Below are 22,568 nucleotides of genomic sequence, written 5' to 3' on the forward strand. Positions count from 1 at the left end.
CCAGTTAAGCTGGAGAACAGTATTACTCAAGCTCCCACTGCAGCTACAGATAAAGATCTGCCTGAATTCCTTGCAATTAAACCACCTAACTATGGCCTGTTGCTTACCAGTGACCAACAAATAGAACAGACTCACCATACTTCCCAAAACAGGAAACAGCACCTGGCAGAGCAGGAAGGTAGGATTGCCAGCAGCAGGTAACACCACATGTACCAATATGGGACCAAACCTCTGCAGCTGGCCCAGAGCAGCACACCAATTACTGGTACTGTATGCAATGACAGAATTAATTATATACAGTGTGTATTTAAATAATTGCTTTCTATTTTTAAAATTATTTCATTAATATGCTTTTATTACTCTTTACCATCATTACTGATGAGAAATACATGTGGTCTGAAAGAGCTTTAAGCAAGAATAGACCATCTTAAGTAGCTTCCCTTAGCAAACACGTATGATAAGCCAGAGGTGTTCTTCCTGCCTCCAGCATTCACAACGTGTCAGTAGTGGACTCACAGACCATATAATCAACATGAACTCCCTCGCTAATGAACTCACGATTCCCAAACAGCCCACAATGTCTTCTGAGCAATACTGGAATTGCCTGCCACAGCTCCATGGCAGTGCACAAAGGCAAAATAAGAGTGCTTCTGCTGTCTATTTGCAAACACACGAGTGTTCAGGAGCAGTTGGGCTGAAGGACTGGGCAAGTGTGCTTTTTTTTTGGGTGACAGTAATATCACATCTCCCTCACCTACCCCATGGTCCTGCTCAGGTTTAGCACCTTCCTCCAATGCTGACCACAAACACATTACTGAACTACATTCCTTGGCCTCCCTGAGCGTAACAAGTCTCCTAAAATAAGGCTACAAGTTTGAAGAGTCTAATTTGCACATGGAGGTTAAAAGGTTATTTTCTTGCTAAGTATTTTGAGTAGTTTCCATATATACAAAAGGGCTTCCTTTCTCACACATTAATATATCCCCTATATTCCCAACCCCCAGAGATCCATATCCCCTCAGAATGGCCTTTCATCTGGCCTTTCAGAATGGCCTTTCCCAACCCCCAGAGATCCATATCCCCTCAGAATGGCCTTCCACATCCACCTTCCCTAGTTCTCTGTGTTCACAGAAATTTACTGATTCAAAAATTTCTCATACCAAACTTGCATCTCTCAAACTCCATCCCACCCTGCCAGTCCTGTGACTGGCAGTCCCTCACCCTCACTTCCAGCAGTCTGTCCTGCCCACACACGCCAGATCACCTTTCCACCAGACACTGCCAGACCTCCGACCCCACAACCACACCCTGAGCCCCAGCCCTAACTCAATTCAAGCCCCTGTCCTGTGGCAGGGCTTGGAGGATCCACCCACCACAGGCAGGATGAGAACCAGTATCTACACCAGACAGTGGTTTCTGTGAAGATCTGTGGATTAGTTTGAATCTCTGATCCATGGTAAGTTAGCCTTATGAACGGTTTAGGGTGTGGGATGTACTGTCAGAGGACTTGGCTGTTTTAATTCAGGCTCACACATTCCTGCTGTTGGGAACACCCGTGCTGCCTGCCCCAAACTAGCACTACAGGCCCAGTGCCAATGCACAAACAGGATCAGTGTAATCTGCTATCTTCAAGTGGCACAGCCAGCATCCTAAGTCAGGAAGCTTTTGAGTTTTTATTTCTGCTGCTAGACACAATGGCAAACCTGTTCCAGTTAAGGCAGATTTCTATTAGAGCTACCAAATACCACTAGGCCTTTGCACTCCAGGCCTTGTTCTAGACCTGCCAGCTTTACAGACCTAAGAAACCCACTGAAGTCTGAATCTCCTGCTTTGTGAAACCAAAGGCAGCTTGATCCCCGTATCTTATCTTTCCCTTTGATCATTTATCCTTTACAACTCTCCCAGCTCCTAGCCTTGTGGCTCTTAGGAAATCAGCCCTCAAAGCCAGGCAGCACTCTGGCAGGATTCAGCAGTCATCCATGCCCACCAGCTCTTCCTGCTGCTGAATCATCCCCTCTGGAGATACCGCAGCCCAAGGACTCCAGCACATCTGAGAACACCACCTTAACAAGACAGTGAACTACAATAAACGCGTGGTTCCTGCAACCTGCCAACAAACCAAGCCCACATGCTTCTGCTTTCCTGTGCCCCAGTCCTAACTACAGTCATTATAGTTTGATAGCTATTCTATGAACTCAAAATTAATTAAGATAGCACCTCAACACTAGTATTTTACCTCCTTTCCCTTGGTTTTAGGATTGGGAGGGAACTTACCTTGTGTGGGCAAACAAGTTTCCAGTGCTACCTCTCTGATCTTGATCTCTAAAACCAACAGATACTCAGACAACTTCATACAGCTTTGAGGATAAGAAGAGTAAACTGCTCCACTTGCTTTTTATCCTTCTCCGTGACTACTTTTAAAATCCAGTATCTTATGGCATTATCAAGTAAGAGTCACTGTTGTCTTATCTGATCCATATTTTTTTTACCCTCTAGTATTTTTAGAAAGGATTTATTTCTCTCTCAGTACATTTAAGCTTTTTAAAGATACTTATCTCCATCTATGAGAGTGGAAGTCACATGCTCTGTTTCAGCATTTGAGGTTAACTGCCAGTCAGTCACCTTGAGCTTCCTTTGTAGTCAAGGGAAATAATTAGGCACCTTGGCAGGCTGATTCAGCTCATTCTAAGATACCTATCTAGCACAAGACATATAAATGGCCCTGTGAGGCTTTGTATTTCTTTCCACTGGATATAAAGGGACTCAAAGGGAAAAGAATATATTTAAATGTTTAACTGTAGACTTTTAAATCAAGGAAGATTAATCCACCTGACCCACTGTTGTTCTTGAGCTTTCCTCTTGAATGGCATTGCAACATTTAAGCATTTTAATATGTGATTTATATGGAAGGCAAATACATGAAAGCTACTGCAGTCACTACCACTAATGATAATGAAGAACAATAAAAATGATTTCCTAGTGTCAAAGGGGAGGTGTATTTCACTAATAACCTATTTTGGATAACATCTCCTTTTGTTCTATCTCATGAGGATATCCCTGAAAGGTTTAAAAGCTCTGAGCATCACCTCTTATTAAATATTTTTCCCCGAGATGTCTTCTTTTCTTTTTTACTGTAACACATTAACTTGTTCACCACAGACAAAAGCAAAAATGAGGAACATTCCAGAATGGGAAATAATAACTTATTTTTGTTATAACCCAAAGAATAAACAAGCATCACTAAGCAGCAAAGAAGTCAGTATTTTATTCAAACCAATCCAGAAAATTCCTTACATGCAAAACATGGCATGCTGTACAAAAAACAATGCTGAAATCATCAGTATTGGAACTTCTCCCCAGTTTGAGAAGAGTGTCACAAGAACTTAACTGCTTTACAGAACACTACAGTTCTGACAATACCAGGAATTCACAACCTGATCTAATCAGAAGGAAAACACATTAGTACACGGGATGGAAACCACCACCCCTGGAGCCCAGCACAGCCTGATGGTGCAGATGTGCAGCCCTCCAGCAGTTTGGCCCTGCAGTGCTGAAGTCAGTAGGAACTTTGTGAATCACTTCAGAGGAAAGAGATTCTGTGATAACATGGGCCTCCGAGGAGGGCAGCAGTCCTTCCTGTATGAGTAAAGACAGAACACTGACGCAGGTACAAAGAGCAGAGAAAGAAAAGATGAGGTGGATACAGCCGAGCTCCTTTAAAAAGAAACATACCCTAGAGCATCTCACACATTTCCTTTTCCAGACAGAGAAGATCTCTTGTCTGAAGAAATCTTTCCAAACCTCTCTCATGCTAACTCTTCCTATGGCTGACTAGATTGTATTGATAGGAGAAATAAGATTAGGAAATCTTTCAACTCTAACAATTTAAACTATCAAACCATATCTTAATCAGGTGCCTATCCAGCATTTAAAATCCTTAATGAAGAAATAAAAATGGAGCATGATGATGTTTTACAATTCTTAATATACTTAGGTCACTGTAGTTATAATTATTTTGAACATTCAGAGGATAGCAAAAGGTGTGATTTTTGTGAACGTGTGTTCATGCAAGCACAGATCTAAAAATTCTCACACACAAAAAAACATTCATGGAGAATCTTGGAAAACATTGAACCCTTAGTACAACAAGGCAATTAAGTCTTTAAGAAAGATAATTAATTTTTTTTTAAAATTGGATGTATCCTTTTAAACAAAGATATTCTGGTATCAGAAAAACAGAAAGTATGATTTGAGACAGTTTTTCTGCAATGCACTTTCCACTGCAAAAAACACTATACTTCTCAAGCAACATTTTCTTTTAAAATGAGTTTTGAAATTAGAAATCAGATTTGAAAAGTGCAAAGATTACTGATTTCAGAAGTTTCACTTGTCTACAAAACTCTCTATTATCATACAAAACATTATCAAAATCAAGTAAAAATTATATGCTCTCAAACTGAATTCTTCAAGAATTCCTCAGCTGACCATTTCTTCCAGTACAGTTAGGATGTGACCATCTCTACCTTGTCTCCAAGACAATGAAAGGAGAACAGTCTCAGCACAGAGCACATCAAAGAAACAGCCTGATTTCATTTCTCTGACCTGCCTGTGCGACAAACCAATTGCCACCTTCCCCTGAAGAAAAACGAACATTAAAAAAATCTCCTACAGTATGCTTCAGTACCCACCAGGGCATCCAAAATCCAAAAAGGATAAAAAGGGTGACTCCAGCAGTGCTATCCTGAAAAACTAAGGACATACTTTTAATAGCAGGTCATAAGAATTAGGAAAAGTAAACTGACTTCCTTTATCAGATTAGCCTCACTAGGAAAGAAAAGCCCTGAATACAATACAATTCAGCCATATCTATTTCCTACTCCCACCATTCTAGTTTTGGTGATCTCTGCAGCACAGCACTCGCGATAAGGAAAGGCCAGTTTCAGTCATAACCTGAAGTGCTCTTTCTTCTGGTGAAACTAAGCATTCAGGGCCTTGTTTGGTATAGCATTTCCTTTCATCTAATCAAAAAGTGTTTAACACATTCACTGATGAAAGCAAGATAAAGGTTTCTGCTTGATTTGGCTACAAATCAGATCTGTCACACACACACAAAATAGTAATCCATCTCTGCTTCATAGGACACTTTCTCATAGAACAAGTAATCTTAATGAAAGCAAAGACTGTCAATAACAGAAAACAGTTCACACTTTTACTGGAAGAAAAATAATGTTAATTAATAGTGATTGCAATAATTTTTACTAGTTCCTATTTCTTTTTGTGCTGGTTTTGGCTGGGATAGAGTTAATTTTCTTCAGAGTGGCAAGCAGGGGGCTAGGTGTTGATTTTGTGCTGGAAACAGTGTTGATAGCACACAGTTGTTTTCATTATTGCTGAGAAGTGCTTCCGCAGGGTCGAGACCTTTTCCTGCTCCTCATCCCACCCCACCAGTGAGAAGGTTGGGGGCGCAGAAGAGGCAAGGCTGGGAGGAGACAAGCCAGAACAGATGACCCCAACTGACCACAGGGATATTCCATCCCACAGCCATCATGCCCAATACATAGAACTGGGGAAAGAAGGAGTTAGGAGAAGGGAGGACATTCAGAGTGTCTTCCCAAGCCACACATGTTGTAGCCCTGCTTTCCTGGGGACAGCTGAACACCTGCCTTCCCAGGGGAATCGGGCAAATCCCTTGTTTTGCTTGCACGTGCAGCTTTTGCTTTCCCTATTAGGCTGTCTCTGTCTCAGCCCACAAATTCTCTCACTTTTACTCTTCCAATTCTCTCCCCAATTCCACCGGGAGGGAGTCAGCTGTGTGAGGCTGAGTCGCCAGCTGGGGATAAACTACAGCACTTTTATAGTTTAAATAAAACTTTCCTAATTACTGGGAAAATGTACACATTAACTTGTAAAATTATGAAATACACAAAGATGAAAGCAGCTGTTGAAATGCAGTTAAGCATTTCAGCATTACATCTGGTCATAAGAATTCAGAATTTTCAGAATCAACTCTTGGCTTTCTTTTTGAAAAATACGGATGGAACGACAACTCAGGTCATTGGTTTTTAATTAACAAAAGAAAAATAATTTCAGTTCTTTAACTTTTGCAGGCTATCCTATCACATGATAAAAAAAGAACAAACACAAAGCAAGCAAAATACAATAAATAACAGTAGTTCTTGAAACTAGGGGTATGACAACTCACGAGGCTGCCCTACCGGGCCCTGATGAAAAGGGTTTCATCGGGAGTGGCAGGACGATTGTCCCGCTCAGTAACAGTCTCTACTGTGCCTGAAGCAGACACGATCACCATCGTTTTAGCGGCTGAAAGAGCTTTCTCCTTCTCTGCAATGGCAGCACAGACTGCCACAATTTCATCACTTTCAAAGTCATAGTCTGGGATTGACTCCTGTGCAAGCTCTTTTCCTCTTGCCAGTGCTTGCACTGACTCAGTTTTTGTTGCCTTCTGCTGTTCCTGTAGTTTTCTTGCCCAGGAAAGGTCTTCTTTCCATACTTCAGGGTTCATTGGAAAGATGTGTAAGGATACCTGGAAGCTTCGGATTGCCTATAAGCAGAAGATGGAAGAAACAAAGATGGGACACTTTAAAGCCGACCTAGTCCATAAAAACTGACAGCAACAAAAAAATAACATACATATTTGAGCAAAGCAAAAGCTGTTCTATTCCTGTCTTTATTGGAGCAATCCTCCCTCAGCTTAAGTTCAACAGCAGCCTCACCCCCAACCAACTGTGTCTGAAAGGACAAAAATGCATGAATAAACTAGGTACCTGGCAACAACGGCACAAATAAAGAGTTCATATATGAAAAATAATATTGTAATTAAGAAGGTGGAAGAAAAAACAATTTTTGGATGGTTTTCTATTCTACTTTTCTCTCATCATTAGATGTACGTAAAGGCAAAAGCAAGCAGACAGATATGGTTTAAAGAAATACAGAAAAGGGATGACTGGAATTTGTATCACTGGTATTGCTGCCTTTAAATTAGAATGCAGTCATTTCACATACAGACCTAACACTACACCAATACTAGCCACATGGTAAGCAGTTTCTGTAACAGGTATGTGGTTACAAAAACACATACATAAATGCTCAAAAGGAGCCAAATAAACTCCGAACTTGGAGAGTTGCTCTAAGAAAGAACTTCTATAATCTTATAAAGAATGTAATATTAGTAGAAGTAAGTGTAGTTGGCAGTGTTTCTCCTTTCTTTCAGTTCAACTGGGAAAATATTCCTAAATACAAATCCTCAGCAGAGAAGCTGTGAAATTTAAAAAAAAGTGTGACCATCTAAAAGTAAGAAGAGGTTGCTACAATACTAGAAAAAAGCAACACCAAGAATTACAACTGTATTGTCTTTTAGTTATATTAACAGTGGGCAAGGCTGAACCTAACTATTCAAACTTAGGTACACGTACACAAAAGCATGTGTGTATTTCACATTTATGACTGTACAGTCAGTTATGAAAATGGGTTAGTGACCAAACTCTTGTATGACGGGTAAAGAAGCCTTCCTGTAAGATGAGAAAATTGTGATGATAATGGATTTGGATTATATTTGGGAAGAGTTCTAGCAACTTGCATATTAAAACTTTAAAGACATATGGTAAACCCCAGATTACATATTCTGTTGTAATTTATAGACATTTAAAGCATGCCAATTAATTTGTAAAATCACAACTTTTCATCTGCACTGACAGAAACTCATAGTTCATCCTTCTGGTGGCACAGATGAATATATGGGCTCCACATGATGGGAACTCAAAGAGATACAAAATCAGACTTAAGAAATGCTGACTATGCTATCAGTATTACTGCTGTTGTAATAGGCAACCTTTCAGTTCCAGATGGAAAAAAAAAAGCTTGATTATTGGTCCATGGCCAGCTCTAAGTGCAGGAGCATGCTGAATTTTAAACAGGAGGAGGACTGAAGTTTAATTCTTATAAAACACTTGTCACTTTATTCAACTTTGCTAGCTTTTAATTTTCAGGGACACATAAATGACAACTAAACACTAAATGCTCTTTTTTTGTATTTCTGTTGAAAACAAAATATAAACAAACACCATCTGCTTTTAAGCTTTACATGAAAGAGGTCCCCTAATTAAAACCTGTCTGTATAGTTATGTTCATGCACAATAAATAACATTTGGTAAGCGTCAAAGCTGCTTTGATGATTCATACAATACAGCATAAAAAGATCATCTCAGTAAATCTATTAGAAAAGAATTTTTATGCCTGACATTTTTATAAAGAAATAACAAAATATTAAAGTAAATTTTTAAGTGCTGCAAAAGGTCAGAGGGATTAATTTTAAAGCAGCAATGTAAAACTGAAAAATACACACTTGTCATCCATTTAAAATTTTATGCTGCCACTGGAACAGCGCCCAAAGCCACTAATTTCTGTTAAGACAGAAGAAAAGAAAATAACAGCGCTACTTTTAATTCTTTTCCTAATGGAGATGTAAATCGCCTTCTCCAGTTGCCTGTCGCATTATAGAAAAACACAGTGACACTACATAAAATTGATATTTCTAGCCTCATTTTAAAGAGTAGCTGAGATTTTAGACACCCTGCATCTAAGGACTGCAGCACTTTAAATCAGTACAGTCATGTATCTGTTTTTGCTTCTGTAGGGAAGTGCAGTGTAAAACCTACTGCAAGACATTCCTGCTTGTGGAGTTACAGTATTTGAAAAATCTGTATTTTTTAAGTATTTTACGTGTTTCTCACTAAATAGTATTCCATAGCAAACAATCTTTCATTTGTCCCATGAGCAGAGTCTCTTCTGCTGGTTGGAACAGTCTTCAAATGTGAAGGGCAATTCTGATCAGACTGCACTTTTTTTACAAGTTTCTGTAACACACGGACTTAGTAACTGTCGCTATACAGAAACTCCTAAAAAAGCCAGGGGAAAAATTTTAAGAGGTTGTATCTGCTACCAAGGTATGCATTAGGCCTTTATGTTACACTTGGCTGACACTTTCTGACCTGCTTCAAAGGATGTCTATCAGTGAAGCAATCTTTTTCTGTGTTAAATGATCTTCAGTATGGAATTTTTTGTTTGTTTGTGTGTTTTTATAGCAGTCAGCATAGTCCCTGGGGGTGCAGGTGCATGAAAAGCTGGACATGCCCCGGCCATGGCACTCACAGCCCAGAGAGCCAAACGTGTCCTGGGCTGCATCCAGAGAGCCCCGTGGGCAGCAGGGGAGGGAGAGGATTGTGCCTCTCTGCTCTGCTCTGGTGAGACCCACCTGGAGCACGGCATCCAGCTCTGGGGTCCCTGCACAGGAAGGACAGGGACAGAGCAAGTCCAGAGGAGGCAACAAAGATGATCAGAGGGCTGGAGCACAACTCCTGTGAGAACAGGCTGAGAGCATTGGGGCTGTTCAGCCTGGAAAGAGAAGGATTCAGTGGTACCTTACAGCAGCCTCCCAGTACCCGTACGGGACCCACAAAAGAGCTGGAGAGGGACTTTTACAAGGATATGCAGTGATAGAACAAGGGTTAATGACTTTAAACTGAAAAAGGGTAGATTCAGGCTAGATGTAAGGAGGATATTGTTTACAATGAGGTTACTGAGACACTGGAACAGGTTGCCCAGATAGGTGGTGGATGCCCCACCCCTGGAAACATTCAAGGGCAGCTTGGACAGGGCTCTGAGCAACCTGCTCTAGTTGAAGATGTCCTGGCTGACCGCCAGGGAGATTGGACTAGAGGACTTTTACAGGTCCCTTTGAAACCAAAGCTTTCTATGATTCTATGACAATATATTACTGGAATTTAAGTCTTATTTTTGTACTACTCACCATGAACGTAACTCGTTTTTACAGAAGCGTTTATCATAGTAATGCAGAAAACAGGGAACTAAGACGTTTTAATATATTTAAAGAGTCCTCGTGACATTTCTCTTCTTCAAACAAGAAAAAAAATCTAGTCCTTTCAGGTACTTTCACACTAGTTTAATAGTTTCTGTGGCATAATCTGAATGGCAAATTTGTTTTGTTTGTGCTTTTTTTTTCTTTAAACTGTCATCTTGAACTTTTCTGTGTAATTTTCTGTTCAGACTATTTCTTCTTTTCAATAAAACATTCTCTCTGGAAATTTCATCAGAAGTAATTCTAGTGTTGTACAAAATGAGGTGAACGTGTAATATTTTCCTCTTCTTACATTTACAAAACCATTTTATTCAAAGGTTCCTGAGCTCTCATGTTTTGGAGAAAATACCTGAAATACAGGAATTTTCCAGATGTGAAAGACTATTTTTGTCTTAGGCTTATTGGGATTCCATTAAGTTACAAATGCATGAAAGTCTTTGTTCCCATCTGGTAGATATGTGTGAAACATCCTCATTTCTCCACCTTCCTTCTTCTCTTTTTGAAGAAGTTTGTATCTCCTTATCCTCCTCTTGTACTTTCTTTTGCTTCAGTGACAGATTTCACAGATGTAATTTTGCACCAACTCATTTCTTCACAGCCCTCTTTCCTCACATTTACTGCCTTTCTGCCCTTACACCTCAGTGCACCCCCCTGCAAAGCTGCAGAATGTTCTGCTGAAGTCACTGCTTCAGGCTGCTTCTACCACAGAGACCTCTACACTGTGCTCTATCAGATGCATGGATATAATCCAGGATAACCAAGGAAACAACCTCAAAAATCAATCTCACCCTAGAAACTGACACAGTTAGCCTAAGAAAATAAAGCTTAAGTGATATAAGTACTTCTACCTTGCAAATCAGGAAAATCCAAGAAAACATTTACTTCTTTATTACCAAATTATACTGCCAAAATTATTGCAGGAACTTTAAAACAGTTTTCAAAGAAATTTTCTTCAACATCCCTGTTTGTCTTACCCTGTTCATCTGTTTTAGCTAACACTTTAAATTACATGGTCTAGATGTTGAGAAATGCACTCCTCAAAAGTCCTGAGCATCTGACAAAGGTAACTATTAACAGGAGGTGCCAGCTCAATCAGCCACAATGACTTGCAAGAACTGAGTACCCCTGGCAGAAAGGTAGCACTGAAAAATGTAGCTGAAAAGGGCAGTTAAACTTTCAGAGACTTGCTTGCCCTTCTGCTTTCTTGATGGAAAATAAAAATCACCTCAGACTGTAAGACCTTTTTGTGCATTAACAAGTACTAGCACAAAAATCTATTTATGATTTCCAACAGTGGTTAAAGAAGAAAAAAGGGTTACTCTATAGTAGATGGAGAGGGCAGGACTAACACAGGACTGTCCTGGCGAAGCTAATGTTACTGACTATTACCTCAGTAACTCAGTTGGACTGTTTGAAGCTGTTGAAAAGAATTTAACAGAACCCCACTTTAACTGACAAAGCATGGTACTTTTTCTCTTAACTGAGCATTTCCTAAATACTTTGACTTTTCAGTGCAAGGTCAACCACCAATTTCCTTTTTATTACCAAAATACTCTATGTTTCTAAATGCTAACATTAGTAACATGTTGAAAAATTACCTCAAATTCAGAATTAGTTATGTTAATCAGCTTCATTCCAATAAAACACAGACATTTCTCTCCTTGGAGTACAAAGCCCCCATCATTATCTAGAAGACCTAAAACTATTTCTTTCAAGAGAGATGAAAGGAAAGGGCTGATCTGAGGATTCATATTGTCAAGGCATGATTCTCCTGACAAAATGTTGTGTCACACTTAAAGACCACTAAAGCACTAACTACTTAGCAGGAATATAGGGAACCACATCCTTCAAAACATCAAACACAACCCATGCACAACTGGTGCACATTTACACATCTACCCTCTCAGTTTTGTGATCCTCAGTACTCCAGATTTGACAGGGACCCAGAACAGGGTGAAGCTGAAGTCACAGAACCACAGAATGGCTGAGGTTGGCCAGGACCTTCTGAGGTCATCTGGGCCAAGCCCCAGCTCAAGCAGGGCCACCTGGAGCTGGCTGCCCATGACCATGTCACATGGCTGATGAACTTCACCACAGTGGAAGACTCAGTGCTTTCATTCAGTCCTTGATTTTTCTGTGGATTTGGTTTTGGCTTTTCTTTTTAATATTGCTTTTGTTTGGTTTTCTTTTTTTTTTTTTTCCTTGATTAATCAAAGCATGGGGCTCACTCTGTCTCATGGGAGGAACTGTTCTAATGAAGCTATTAGTGTGAAATTGCTAACTGGTTAAGATGTCATCAGAAGTACAGGAAATGTAATTTGTAAAACCAAATATTTACAATGAAATGAGAGAAATACTGCAAGCCTGACTATATTTCTACAGTTTCTACATTCACATTGCAGGTTTACTCAGGCGTGCTCTGCACATTAATTTGTAGAATTTAAGGAATTTCTGCCTTTACAGAAATAAAGTTCTCCTTGCTCACATATAAGTATTACTGTTGAATTACCCTATTTAGTAAATTCAGAGAAAAAAAGAGCAAACAACTTTTATAAAAGCTAAATAAAATGGGACTAATTTACCTCATTCTTTCTGTCACAAATTTGACAAAAACTAAGCAAATCTTTCTTTATTATTACACAGCTCATAATATAAATAAGATTTGTTTGGAAGCAGCATTTTGGACCTGGGAAACTTGAAATTAAAATACAGTAAATTGTTTTTTTCCCTAAGAAAAAATGCATCATTCGTTGTGAAGTAATAGAAGTATCCACAACAGACCATTTGGCAGGATGTGGGTAATGAAGACAGATGTTGATGGGGGAGAAATGAAACAAAAAAACAGAAGAAGCAGTTTTTGAGAAGGGTAGTAATTCCCAAATCTCAAAAAAAAAATTACTAAAAAGCCCTGATATTAACTTTATTAACTTTTCTTTGTAAAAAATATTATACAGGGAAAAAACAGAAAACCATGACAATGAAGGACTAGTAGAAAAAGGATAATTATGACTTAAACCACTTGGTCAAGAAGACTCCCACTCCAGTTCAATAATTATGAACTCATTTAACATTTTAAAACCCCTTCAGTCTTAACCGCTTAAGACTTCTTAAAAATTGCTTGGTTTGAAAACAAATAGTGATCATTATCTGCATTTTAGAATAACTCCCCAAGTTCTCTGTATTTGAGAATGTATTCATCAGAAAGCAGTTCAACCTAAAGACAGAAAGGCAGTGAAGTATGAACAGGCAGTACCAAAGCACTGGAGACACCAACAGGAGCTTGCACACCTCGGGCCCTCTGCTCAGAGACAATCAAAAACATTAAGAGGGCAAACTACCTGATAATAACCCCTCCTCCCTCTTCACCAACAGTCAGGTCAATTTAACAATTACGTGAGCACCTAGAGTGGTGTTTCAGATGGATGAAGTGCTTTGATGCAAATCTCTGATTGTTCCCACTTAAAATGCTTTGCTTTGCATTACTGAATGGTCTCAGATGCATAAATTAGATCCCTTTCTAATTAAGCTCAACAATGTATTCTAAGAGGGCACCTGAAGTGCTACTCTGAAATAAAACAAAATTAATATAATGTGAACACTAGGTCCCCAGCACTCAAGATATCCCCTCCCACTGGTGTTTCATGATTTGTCTATGTAGACAAAGCTTATAGGATCTGGTGAATTGACCTGGTGGGTGTAACTAGTATGGGTATATCACTATATATAACTGATATTACAGCAACTGTAGCATTTTTTACAGAATGAACAGCATCAGTTACTTAGGATCCTTGAAGGAAATGGAACTTTGATTTTCCTGAGACTAGTGCATTTAAAATTCTCAGACATAATTCACAGTGACAGCTTCAAACACTTGAAAGGAAAAGATCCAGACAGAACAGACTATCTACTCTTACCTTCTACACCACAAAAAGCCATGGAATGTCACCAGTGTTGAAATGCAGATATGCATGGATTTATATGAGATATTTCATATTATGGTACTGCACCAACAAAGGGAGCACACATCTGCAACACACAGCTATTGTCTTAGGTTTTGTCTAACAGGACTGGAGCACCTCCCCTATAAAGCCAGGCTGAAAAATTGGGGCTGTTCAGCCTGGAGAAGAGAAGGTTGAGACCTTATAGCAACCTCTCAGTATCTGAAGGGGGACTACAGGGAAGGGGACTCTTTGTCAGGAACTGCAATGGTAGGACAAGGAGTAATGGATACAAACTGAAAGAGGGGAAATTTAGGTTAGGTATTAGGAAGATATTCTTTACTGTGAAAGTGCTGAGACTCTGGAACAGGCTGCCCAGGGAAGCTGTGGATGCCCCATCTCTGGAGTGTTCAAGGCCAGGTTGGATGGGGCTCTGAGCAACCCGGTGTAGTGGAAGGTGTCCCTGCCCATGGCACAGCAGGGCTGGAATTAGATGATCTTTAAGGTTTCCTCCAACCCAAACCATTCTACGATTCTAGGTGATTCACATTGTTTGCATTTGTTTTGGTTTGTTTGGGGCTTTTAATACTGCTCCTTATTACATTTTAAAAATTAGTTTTGCATGAATTGTTAACCTCCATCAAAAAAAAACCTATTATTTTTTTTAATTCTTGAAAATTTTCAGACCAAACATTGTAACTTTGCAAAACCACTCTAAATTACCAAGAAAATTATTTGTATCAAAACAGCACACAGCTACTTCTATTCCAAATACAACCAGTATCTCTTTTCATTTGAGTGTTCATGATGCACTGTTTTTCTAATGGACTTCTGTGAATGTGTCTGAATTTGAAAGTTTTACTGTGTTTTCACCGAAAGTAGCAGAAAACTGTTATATTCTAGAAAAAAAGAAGCACTTCAGCTATTGCAGAGCATCCCTGGCTTTTTGCTGTCTTATTAAATGAAGAAGCAACTTCAACCATTTGAGGTTAGGGAGCCAGAGGAAAGCAGGAACGTGATTTGCTGCATGTGAAGCAGGAGAGCAGGACACAAGACACTAGAATTTTATAAGCAGGCATGTATGAAAACTGAGCCTGAATTATCAGCTGAGGCTGGGACTTCACATTACCCTCATCTTTAAACTATGGTGAGCTGCATTGTAGCAGTACTACACACAGAATGTAGTGTGTGCAGTTATGTCAACATAATTGTTCTATTGCATAAAGCCACCACATAAATACAATATATGACACAGAAGTCTTGGAGCTAGACAGGTCTTCCACAAGTCCAGCAAAAAAACCACACAGGAAGCATTTGTGAAACACAATAAAGCAGAGGGAACACTGCCGATAAATAATAATAAATAATACCAATCTTTTTCCTTGTCTGTGTTCAAGTTACCATAAGGATATACAGCTTTGGTATTTCTGTACTTTCCTTTTCACACAGAATTAATTTTGTTATCCTACCAGTGCTATCTCTCCTAATCCAAGCTGGGCACGTCCCAAAGTCTGCCAGGCATCCCAGGAACGTGGGTTTCTCTGGACAGCCATTTCTGCTGCATGCACTGCTGGGAATATTTCATGTAAAGACATCAGGACCTGTAACAGAAATGGAAAAAGAAAAGGAAGAAAAATAAGCAAAACTGAAAATAAATTCAAGTTTTCTGTGATTTCCCAGGCAACAACCACTGTTTCAATAACTAAGAACCAGATTCACCTTACCTAGTTTTTCTTAGCTTAAAAGTTAGTTGTCTGATCTCAGATAGTCGCTCAGACCCATTTCAATCCCCACAGAGAGAAAGAGACGTGCTATAGGATGATTCGCCCAAACAATTTAAGTGAATCCATTAGAAGTAGATTAATTGCTTCTGAAGGTGTCTCTCCTTGTCAACAAACCCTAAAGCCAATGGAAGCATAACAGAATACTCTGGACAAACACATGGAGAACTAAACATAATAAATGTGCAAGTATTGTTGAAAAACTCTTGGATTGCATTTATCCTTTCTAATAGAGAACTGAAATCTACCAAAGACAGTTGCAGTGCAAATGATATAATTATAGAAACAATCCCTGCAACTCAGCATGGAAACAGACCTTAACAATGACCTGTTGTATTTAGAAAACAAGCGTTCTGCAGAGCCTAACTTAGACATGAAGTCACCTACGTTAAGTAAGGAAAAAAGTGGTTTCTGAATGTGAAAATCTCTGTTACTCAGCAGCTACCACAGGATTATTCTTCTTGCAGTGAATGTCCATAATTAAGCCTATAAATCACAGTTAGCAATACATAACGTGGCTCAAAGCTTGCCTTACGTTTCCAATACCACCATGAGATTGGCACATCACCTGAAGACCTGCATCACTCTGAGATCATGATTTCAGACACCCACATGCTACAGTGATAGATACCAGTGTAAGAAACAAATGACAACTGCATTCCTGCAGTATGATGAGAATGTCAACCACAAGGGTAAGACTCATATGTGGGCAACCACTTTCATCCCAACTGACCACAACTATGATGAATAATATTAGAACGTATTAGGACTATTGCTGAAGTCCAAAACAGATTTATTTAACCTTACTGTTCTATGGTATGAGTGTGGAGTAGAGAAAGATTCAAATGTGACGATTTTGAGTATTTACTCTAATTAACAAATAGTACATCCACAACATAGAAGTGAGCAGAACAGTAAAAAAAAAGGGGAGGAGGGAAAGGGGAAGGCAAAGATTTACTACATAAAGTAACCCTGTACTGAAGAAACCAAGGAATATCATAAGCATAGCTTCTGATAAACCCTTTGGGTTGATACTTCTGCTGTTCTAGTAGGACTAAACTTTTTTAAAGACTAGTCTTATGGCTTCACTCAAATTCTGTTCAACAGACTGTACCTCAGAATTCAGAAATACCTAAAAAATATTTTAAAAAAAATCCATAGTTATATATCATTTTCCCTTCCTTTTCTGCTCAACAGTTCTCAATGACTGCATTTTGTATCAAAGTCTGTGATGAATGTTATGTATTTTTCCAAAACTTTCAGATCAATTACATTTGTATGAGTAGTTTCTCTTACCTGCAGTAAATGTGTGAAGTGAATCAAACTGTTACTAATGGATAGGTGTACATTCTAGCAAGATGAAGGGATTTTGCATCTATCAGCTACCTTTTATATCAGTGCCTTAATGTCTTAATGTATTTTTCTCATAAGAGAAAAAAATCCAAGTATACACTCACAGGAGCATTTTTATGCATCCCAAGTATTTAGTATTTCCTACTAGTACCTTCTGATGCAAACTAATTACAAAACATCTGTGTAAGTGCTTAGGATATCTTTTGTAGTGTTTAATGAATTTTACTGGTTTGTTTACTGAATTATTATCTCACTAATAAAGGCAATTATTCCACTTTATTTATGACTACTGTGTGTACTAGCGTAAACAGCTACTTTAAATATGCTATTCCAGATCATGTAGTAATTACTTTGCTCCTAGGAACTCTTGGCATTAGATTCTCAAACTACATTCAAACAAACACATATTTGAATGTATACACATTTTATCCAGCATGGGTAGTTTGTTCAGTTACTAATAAAATGACTCAGCTATTCTTGTCAGTCATTGCAAAAGAATAAACTTATTAATGCACACTATTTTCCTACACTTTTGTTTTCAGGTGAAGAGGTCATCAAAATGAACAGACAATGGCAAACCTGAACGTGTGCAGCCTTGTCCTGGGTTACTCTGCCTTTATATAATTATCACTTTAAAAAAACAGCTCTGCATGCTACTTGGAAAGTGAACCATCAAACCAGCTATTCTTCACCTGAAAAACCACGTTGAACAAGGAATAAAAAACACCACAAGCATGAATATTTCCTGTGCAGAGATTTGACAAGTGGTGCCCAGTTCTTTTAATGGGGTAGGCCACATGGGCAAGACAAAGCCAGTCAGGAACCACACATACTGTAGCCCCCCTTGTCACACAACATGCCTGTCACATGCAACGTGCAGCCACACCAAGCAAGTGTGTGTAGATATATATATATACACACACATACACACACTCACAGAATATACAAATATAGTATACAGGTAAAGTGATGTGTGTATATATAGTGATATATATGTATAATGAAAATACTCCATTAGAAAACAGTCTAAAAACTGATCCAGAAATTACAAGAAAAAATTTATGAAGCAGAAAAAATATCTCAAGACTCTCACTGCACGCACACACACACACACACATACACACATTCATGGAGTGAAATGTCATATAAAGATGTTCAGTATGTGGATTTTCAGGACTTGCTTTATTCCAAGAGATTTACCCTTATTACATGCTTTAGAACAAAAAACATCCATGCCCTATAAATGACTTATTTTAACAGATCTAGCTTTAGGATAAGTCATACATGAGAGATTAGAAGAATTAGAAGAACTCAATGGCAAAAAGCCAATTAAACATAGCAACTGTCATCAGGAGACTAACCAAGTATTAGAAATCCAGGCAGTAGAGTGACCCATCCTGTTCTACCCACAGTATTTTGGAAGTGTTATGAATCTGAGTAAGTTCTGGTTTTAAATGAGCTCAGTGGATTGAATCACTATATATAGATACATTCCAGTGAAACTGATCCAATTCCTTTTTCCATCCACGAACTCATTTCAAAATATGGATGAATAAAATTCATCATACCCATAAAAGCAGTTTACATTCATTCATGCTCTAAAGGAATTACACCTTTATTACAATTAAGTAATTGCACCACACAGAAACACTTCTTTGCAATTTAGATTTCTGGAGTTCACACTAATGTTTTGATGGTTAACTCTTCTCAGCACATACCCCATTAAAAAAAAAAGAAATTAAAAATAATCACACTTACTAGTTGATTTGTTATAATCTGAAATTGGGATTCTAAGCCTGGTCATGCCTTAGCAACCTTCTAATTTCTTAAGTAGGAAGAGAGATGGGTAGAAGTTGATATTATTTCTTCACTGAGTTAAAGATTAAGAAAACCTTTAGAAGAGGGGAAGTGGAATTATTTGAATATGATGGGTTTCATATATAAAAACAAAGAAGAGACATATATCTGAAATCCTGGTCCTGTTCAATGAATGCAAATTGAGAATGCAGCATTGTAGGAAAGTAGATTCTCATACAGCTGATGAAAAAACATCCAAAAAAATTATTATAAGGAACTTAACCTGACGGTTTACATTTGAATTCACTTGTTCCTAAAAATATGTATAAAACAATTGTATTGTCTACTTTTAAAATTCTGTCATAGTTGCATAGTTATCTGAGGTGCAAGTACCACAAGGTAAGCAACACAAACCAGGTGAATTCTCAGGGATGGTACTGAACAGCAGAACAAGATCATTTGTTATACATATCACACAATGTATCAAGTCCTCTGATATCTCTCCTCACCCAACAATGTCCCAGGTGGTCCAGTCGCCAAATGTTCAGATACAAAATCAAAGAATATGTCAAAGTCTGCTCTTCCATCTTCGTAAGCCAAAGCAGTAATAAAATAATCCAGTCAATATCTAAGATATTAAGCCCACAATTAAATTCAAGCAGTCTTGGTGACTGTGTTAATATAGGCAGTCTTTATACATTTTTTTGAATATACTTACAATACTATTTATCTAACATCAGAATCAACACTGAGCTGCTGTTGTTGGGTCTTTTTTGGTTTTCAACAAAAATGCAGAAATGGAGTTGCATAAACATTTACCTGCCAGTCACTGTTCTTCCAACTTAGGCTGGTAATGGAATATCAAGTATGTATACTGACAGATCTTGCACGCAAAGAAAAGTGCACCCCTAACCTCTCAAAAACCATAAAAATCTGTTTTAAAATGATCAAAGAGTAGATGAAAGCAATGGAAAAAAATCTCATCAAGTTCTATGGTTTTTTTGAAGCAATTGAGCAACTCCTTAGTTCCCATGTGATTTTCTGGAAATACATTTACTTCAAGTATCTTTGACAACTAGGAACTTTTAACACTATTTCCACCCTTCAGAAATACTGAAAGACATTTGTCCCACATCTGTTAAAATACCGATCTTTAAGAACTTACCACAAACATTTACAGATTCCTACAGTGCCATTAGAATATCTATCTGAGCTGGACATTAAACAATTCAGTATTGAAAATTTTAAGTTTGCTGTTGAGAAAGGAAATATTAACGAATGGAGAAGCTGCTATGTAATCCAACATAAAGTTATCCTAATAAATGTAAGGATATAAGACAGATACTCAAGCCTGAGCAAAAAACCCCCACTTCATCCTCCAGTGTTAATTAAGAAGTTACTTCATGAATAGACATTTTCTCACTGAAAGAAAATTAATATAGACCATAAAGAATCTCTGCATATTGCACAAAGTCATTCCTAACACGAGTTTCCTCCTCTATTATATGACCCGCATACCAAGACAGGGGGATTTTTATAGACCCAGTGCTGGTCAAGGCCTTGCTGAAGTTGGTGTACAGTTCTTCTGAAACACTTTCACTGAGCTACACTGTAATAGCTGTAGTATTTGTGCTGGTATGCTGGACTGGAATAACACAGCTAGCTCTAAGACAGTATCCTTTAAATATTGGCCGCAATATTTTTTGAATGCATTACGTATTTCTATTTTGGCAAAAGTGAGTTTTTACAGCTCACATCAGTACCATTAGAAGTACAAAGGTATCAAATTACACATTATACTAGACAGCTTCCAGTAAGCCTAAGTCATACTGCAAAAAAAATCTGCTATAATTATTTGCATGTACAAAGATACATTGCCAATTGAAACATTAGGTGTTTTATTAAAAAGAGTCAAGAAATAGTTTTATAAATATATATTTTGTACACAAGCTTTTCTTGTTTAATAGTCACAGTGTAACAAGTGTTAAGTAATACAAGAAAGTAAAATCAAAAAGAAATGGTGCTGCTGTCCAGAACTACTCTCAGGAAACAAAGCAAAGGCATGGTGGAAGCAAAGGCCTCGGCTCCTCTGGTTTTTTCAGCTTTCATTACTCTCCAATGGTTTCACTACACAAGGAAAGCTAATTCACAAGATGAATCAGAGTCACACAGCTGTTTCTCTTGGTCAGCAGAAAAGCTGTGTGCCTCTAGCTGACCTTTGCCATTTTGCTGAAATATCAGGACTAGGAAGCCAAGTAATCAACAGCCCCTCAGTATTAGGTATTGCATCTGGAGCACAGATTAAAGCACACTGCAGTAAGCACCTCTTTGGATAATTCACTGCATCATAGCTCAGATCCAGGTAAGCTTACACACTTCACAGTTCTCCCGCTATTTTCAGTGCAAAAATACTTAATTTTGGTATAATTTCAATTAAATAGAGCACTTTTGGAGACCTATATCAAATTTTTGCATTCACTTAAGACCATAATAAAGAACAGTTCAAGGGAGCTGTTCACTGATTTGTCCCACTGAACAGAACTGTCCTGAAATTTTCAACAGCTTTTTGTTTTATTCAAAACAGAGTTAAATGCTTAGACTATGATAATAAAACTTACCAATACCATTGTCACATCTAAACAGCTTTTCTTTACTAGTGGAATCAAAAGTTAAATATACAAATAAACTCCTACATAAGTTAACATAATGAGCAATTACAGCAATCTGGAATGCTGCTAATTAAAGCAGGATTACATTATACCATCTCTTCCAATAATGCATAATCAGGATTTGAAATTCCTTAATACACAGCTCTGCAGATGCTGGAAGTTTACATGAGAACAGAAGGCATTAAGAAAAATTTTTTTAGGAAAAATCTTTCAAGCACTTCTAAACGCAGCGAAGTCCCAGAGCCAAAGCTTGCTGGATCAGGAGAGGAGTATTGCTACATGCTCGTGCTATTTGTGCAACTCTTTCCCAGCCATCCCACTAGGCCAGACAGATCTTTCATTTACACTAACACTTATGGAAAGGCAACAATACACTTCTCCCAAAACAATTTAAAGAAAAACCTTTAAGCCATAAAATATCTCTCAGACCACATGCATAACCCAGTAAGATCTAAACCTTCTGCAGCTAAATAAAACAAAAGCATCCTTCTGTATTACTGTATTTAAATGAAGTTATGATTATTCAATTGATTCTTTTGCAGAATCAAACTTTCTTCACAAGACAAGATGACTGTGAAGAGAAGATGTGGAAATATCCATTAAAAAAAGCAAAAAGTAGCCACCACATCTTCGAAAAAAACCAGCATTGGTTCTTGGGGTTTGTTGGGGTTTGGGTTTTTTTGGCTTCTTTTTTGGAGAAGTGGGGGTTGTTAGGGTTTTGACTCGGGTTTTTATACAATGAAAAATTAGAGGAACAACAAATATTTTAAAACTAAACAGTACACCAAATTTCCTAAAAGTTACATAATATGTTACTGAATAATTTTTATCTCTTTTCCTCTCTTCTTCAAACAATGTATTTTTTTGAGACTGCTTGATGAAACTGAATAGCCACAGCTCTACCCGCATCCTAGAATCCTGAGGGAACTGGCTGTTATCTCCAATATATTTGAAAATTCATGGCAATGAGGTAAAGACCCAGTGGCTGGAAAATGGGAAATATCACCCTCAGTTTTAAAAAGGAGAGAAAGGAAGACACAGGGAGCTGCAGACTGGTGAGCCTCACCTCTGTGCCTGGGGAAATCGTGGAGCATAACCTCACAAAAGCAATGCTGAGGCACATGCAATACATGAT

The 22,568-nt window shown here is 38.2% G+C and overlaps 1 protein-coding gene across 1 annotated transcript in view; it reads right to left on the reverse strand.

The window, feature by feature from the left end:
• Positions 1–3,241: 3,241 nt before the first annotated feature.
• Positions 3,242–22,568, reverse strand: part of TTC33 (tetratricopeptide repeat domain 33) — a 44,465-nt gene continuing 25,138 nt past the window's right edge. The window contains exons 4-5 of the mRNA XM_069001960.1: positions 15,303–15,434; positions 3,242–6,562 (exon numbers count right to left, since the gene is read on the reverse strand). Of these exons, the coding sequence (XP_068858061.1) occupies positions 6,212–6,562; positions 15,303–15,434 (483 nt within the window). The 3' untranslated portion in view covers positions 3,242–6,211. The remainder of the gene's footprint in view (positions 6,563–15,302; positions 15,435–22,568) is intronic.

Source organism: Aphelocoma coerulescens (assembly GCF_041296385.1).
Source record: "Aphelocoma coerulescens isolate FSJ_1873_10779 chromosome Z unlocalized genomic scaffold, UR_Acoe_1.0 ChrZ, whole genome shotgun sequence".
NCBI classification, from domain to species: Eukaryota; Metazoa; Chordata; class Aves; order Passeriformes; family Corvidae; genus Aphelocoma; species Aphelocoma coerulescens.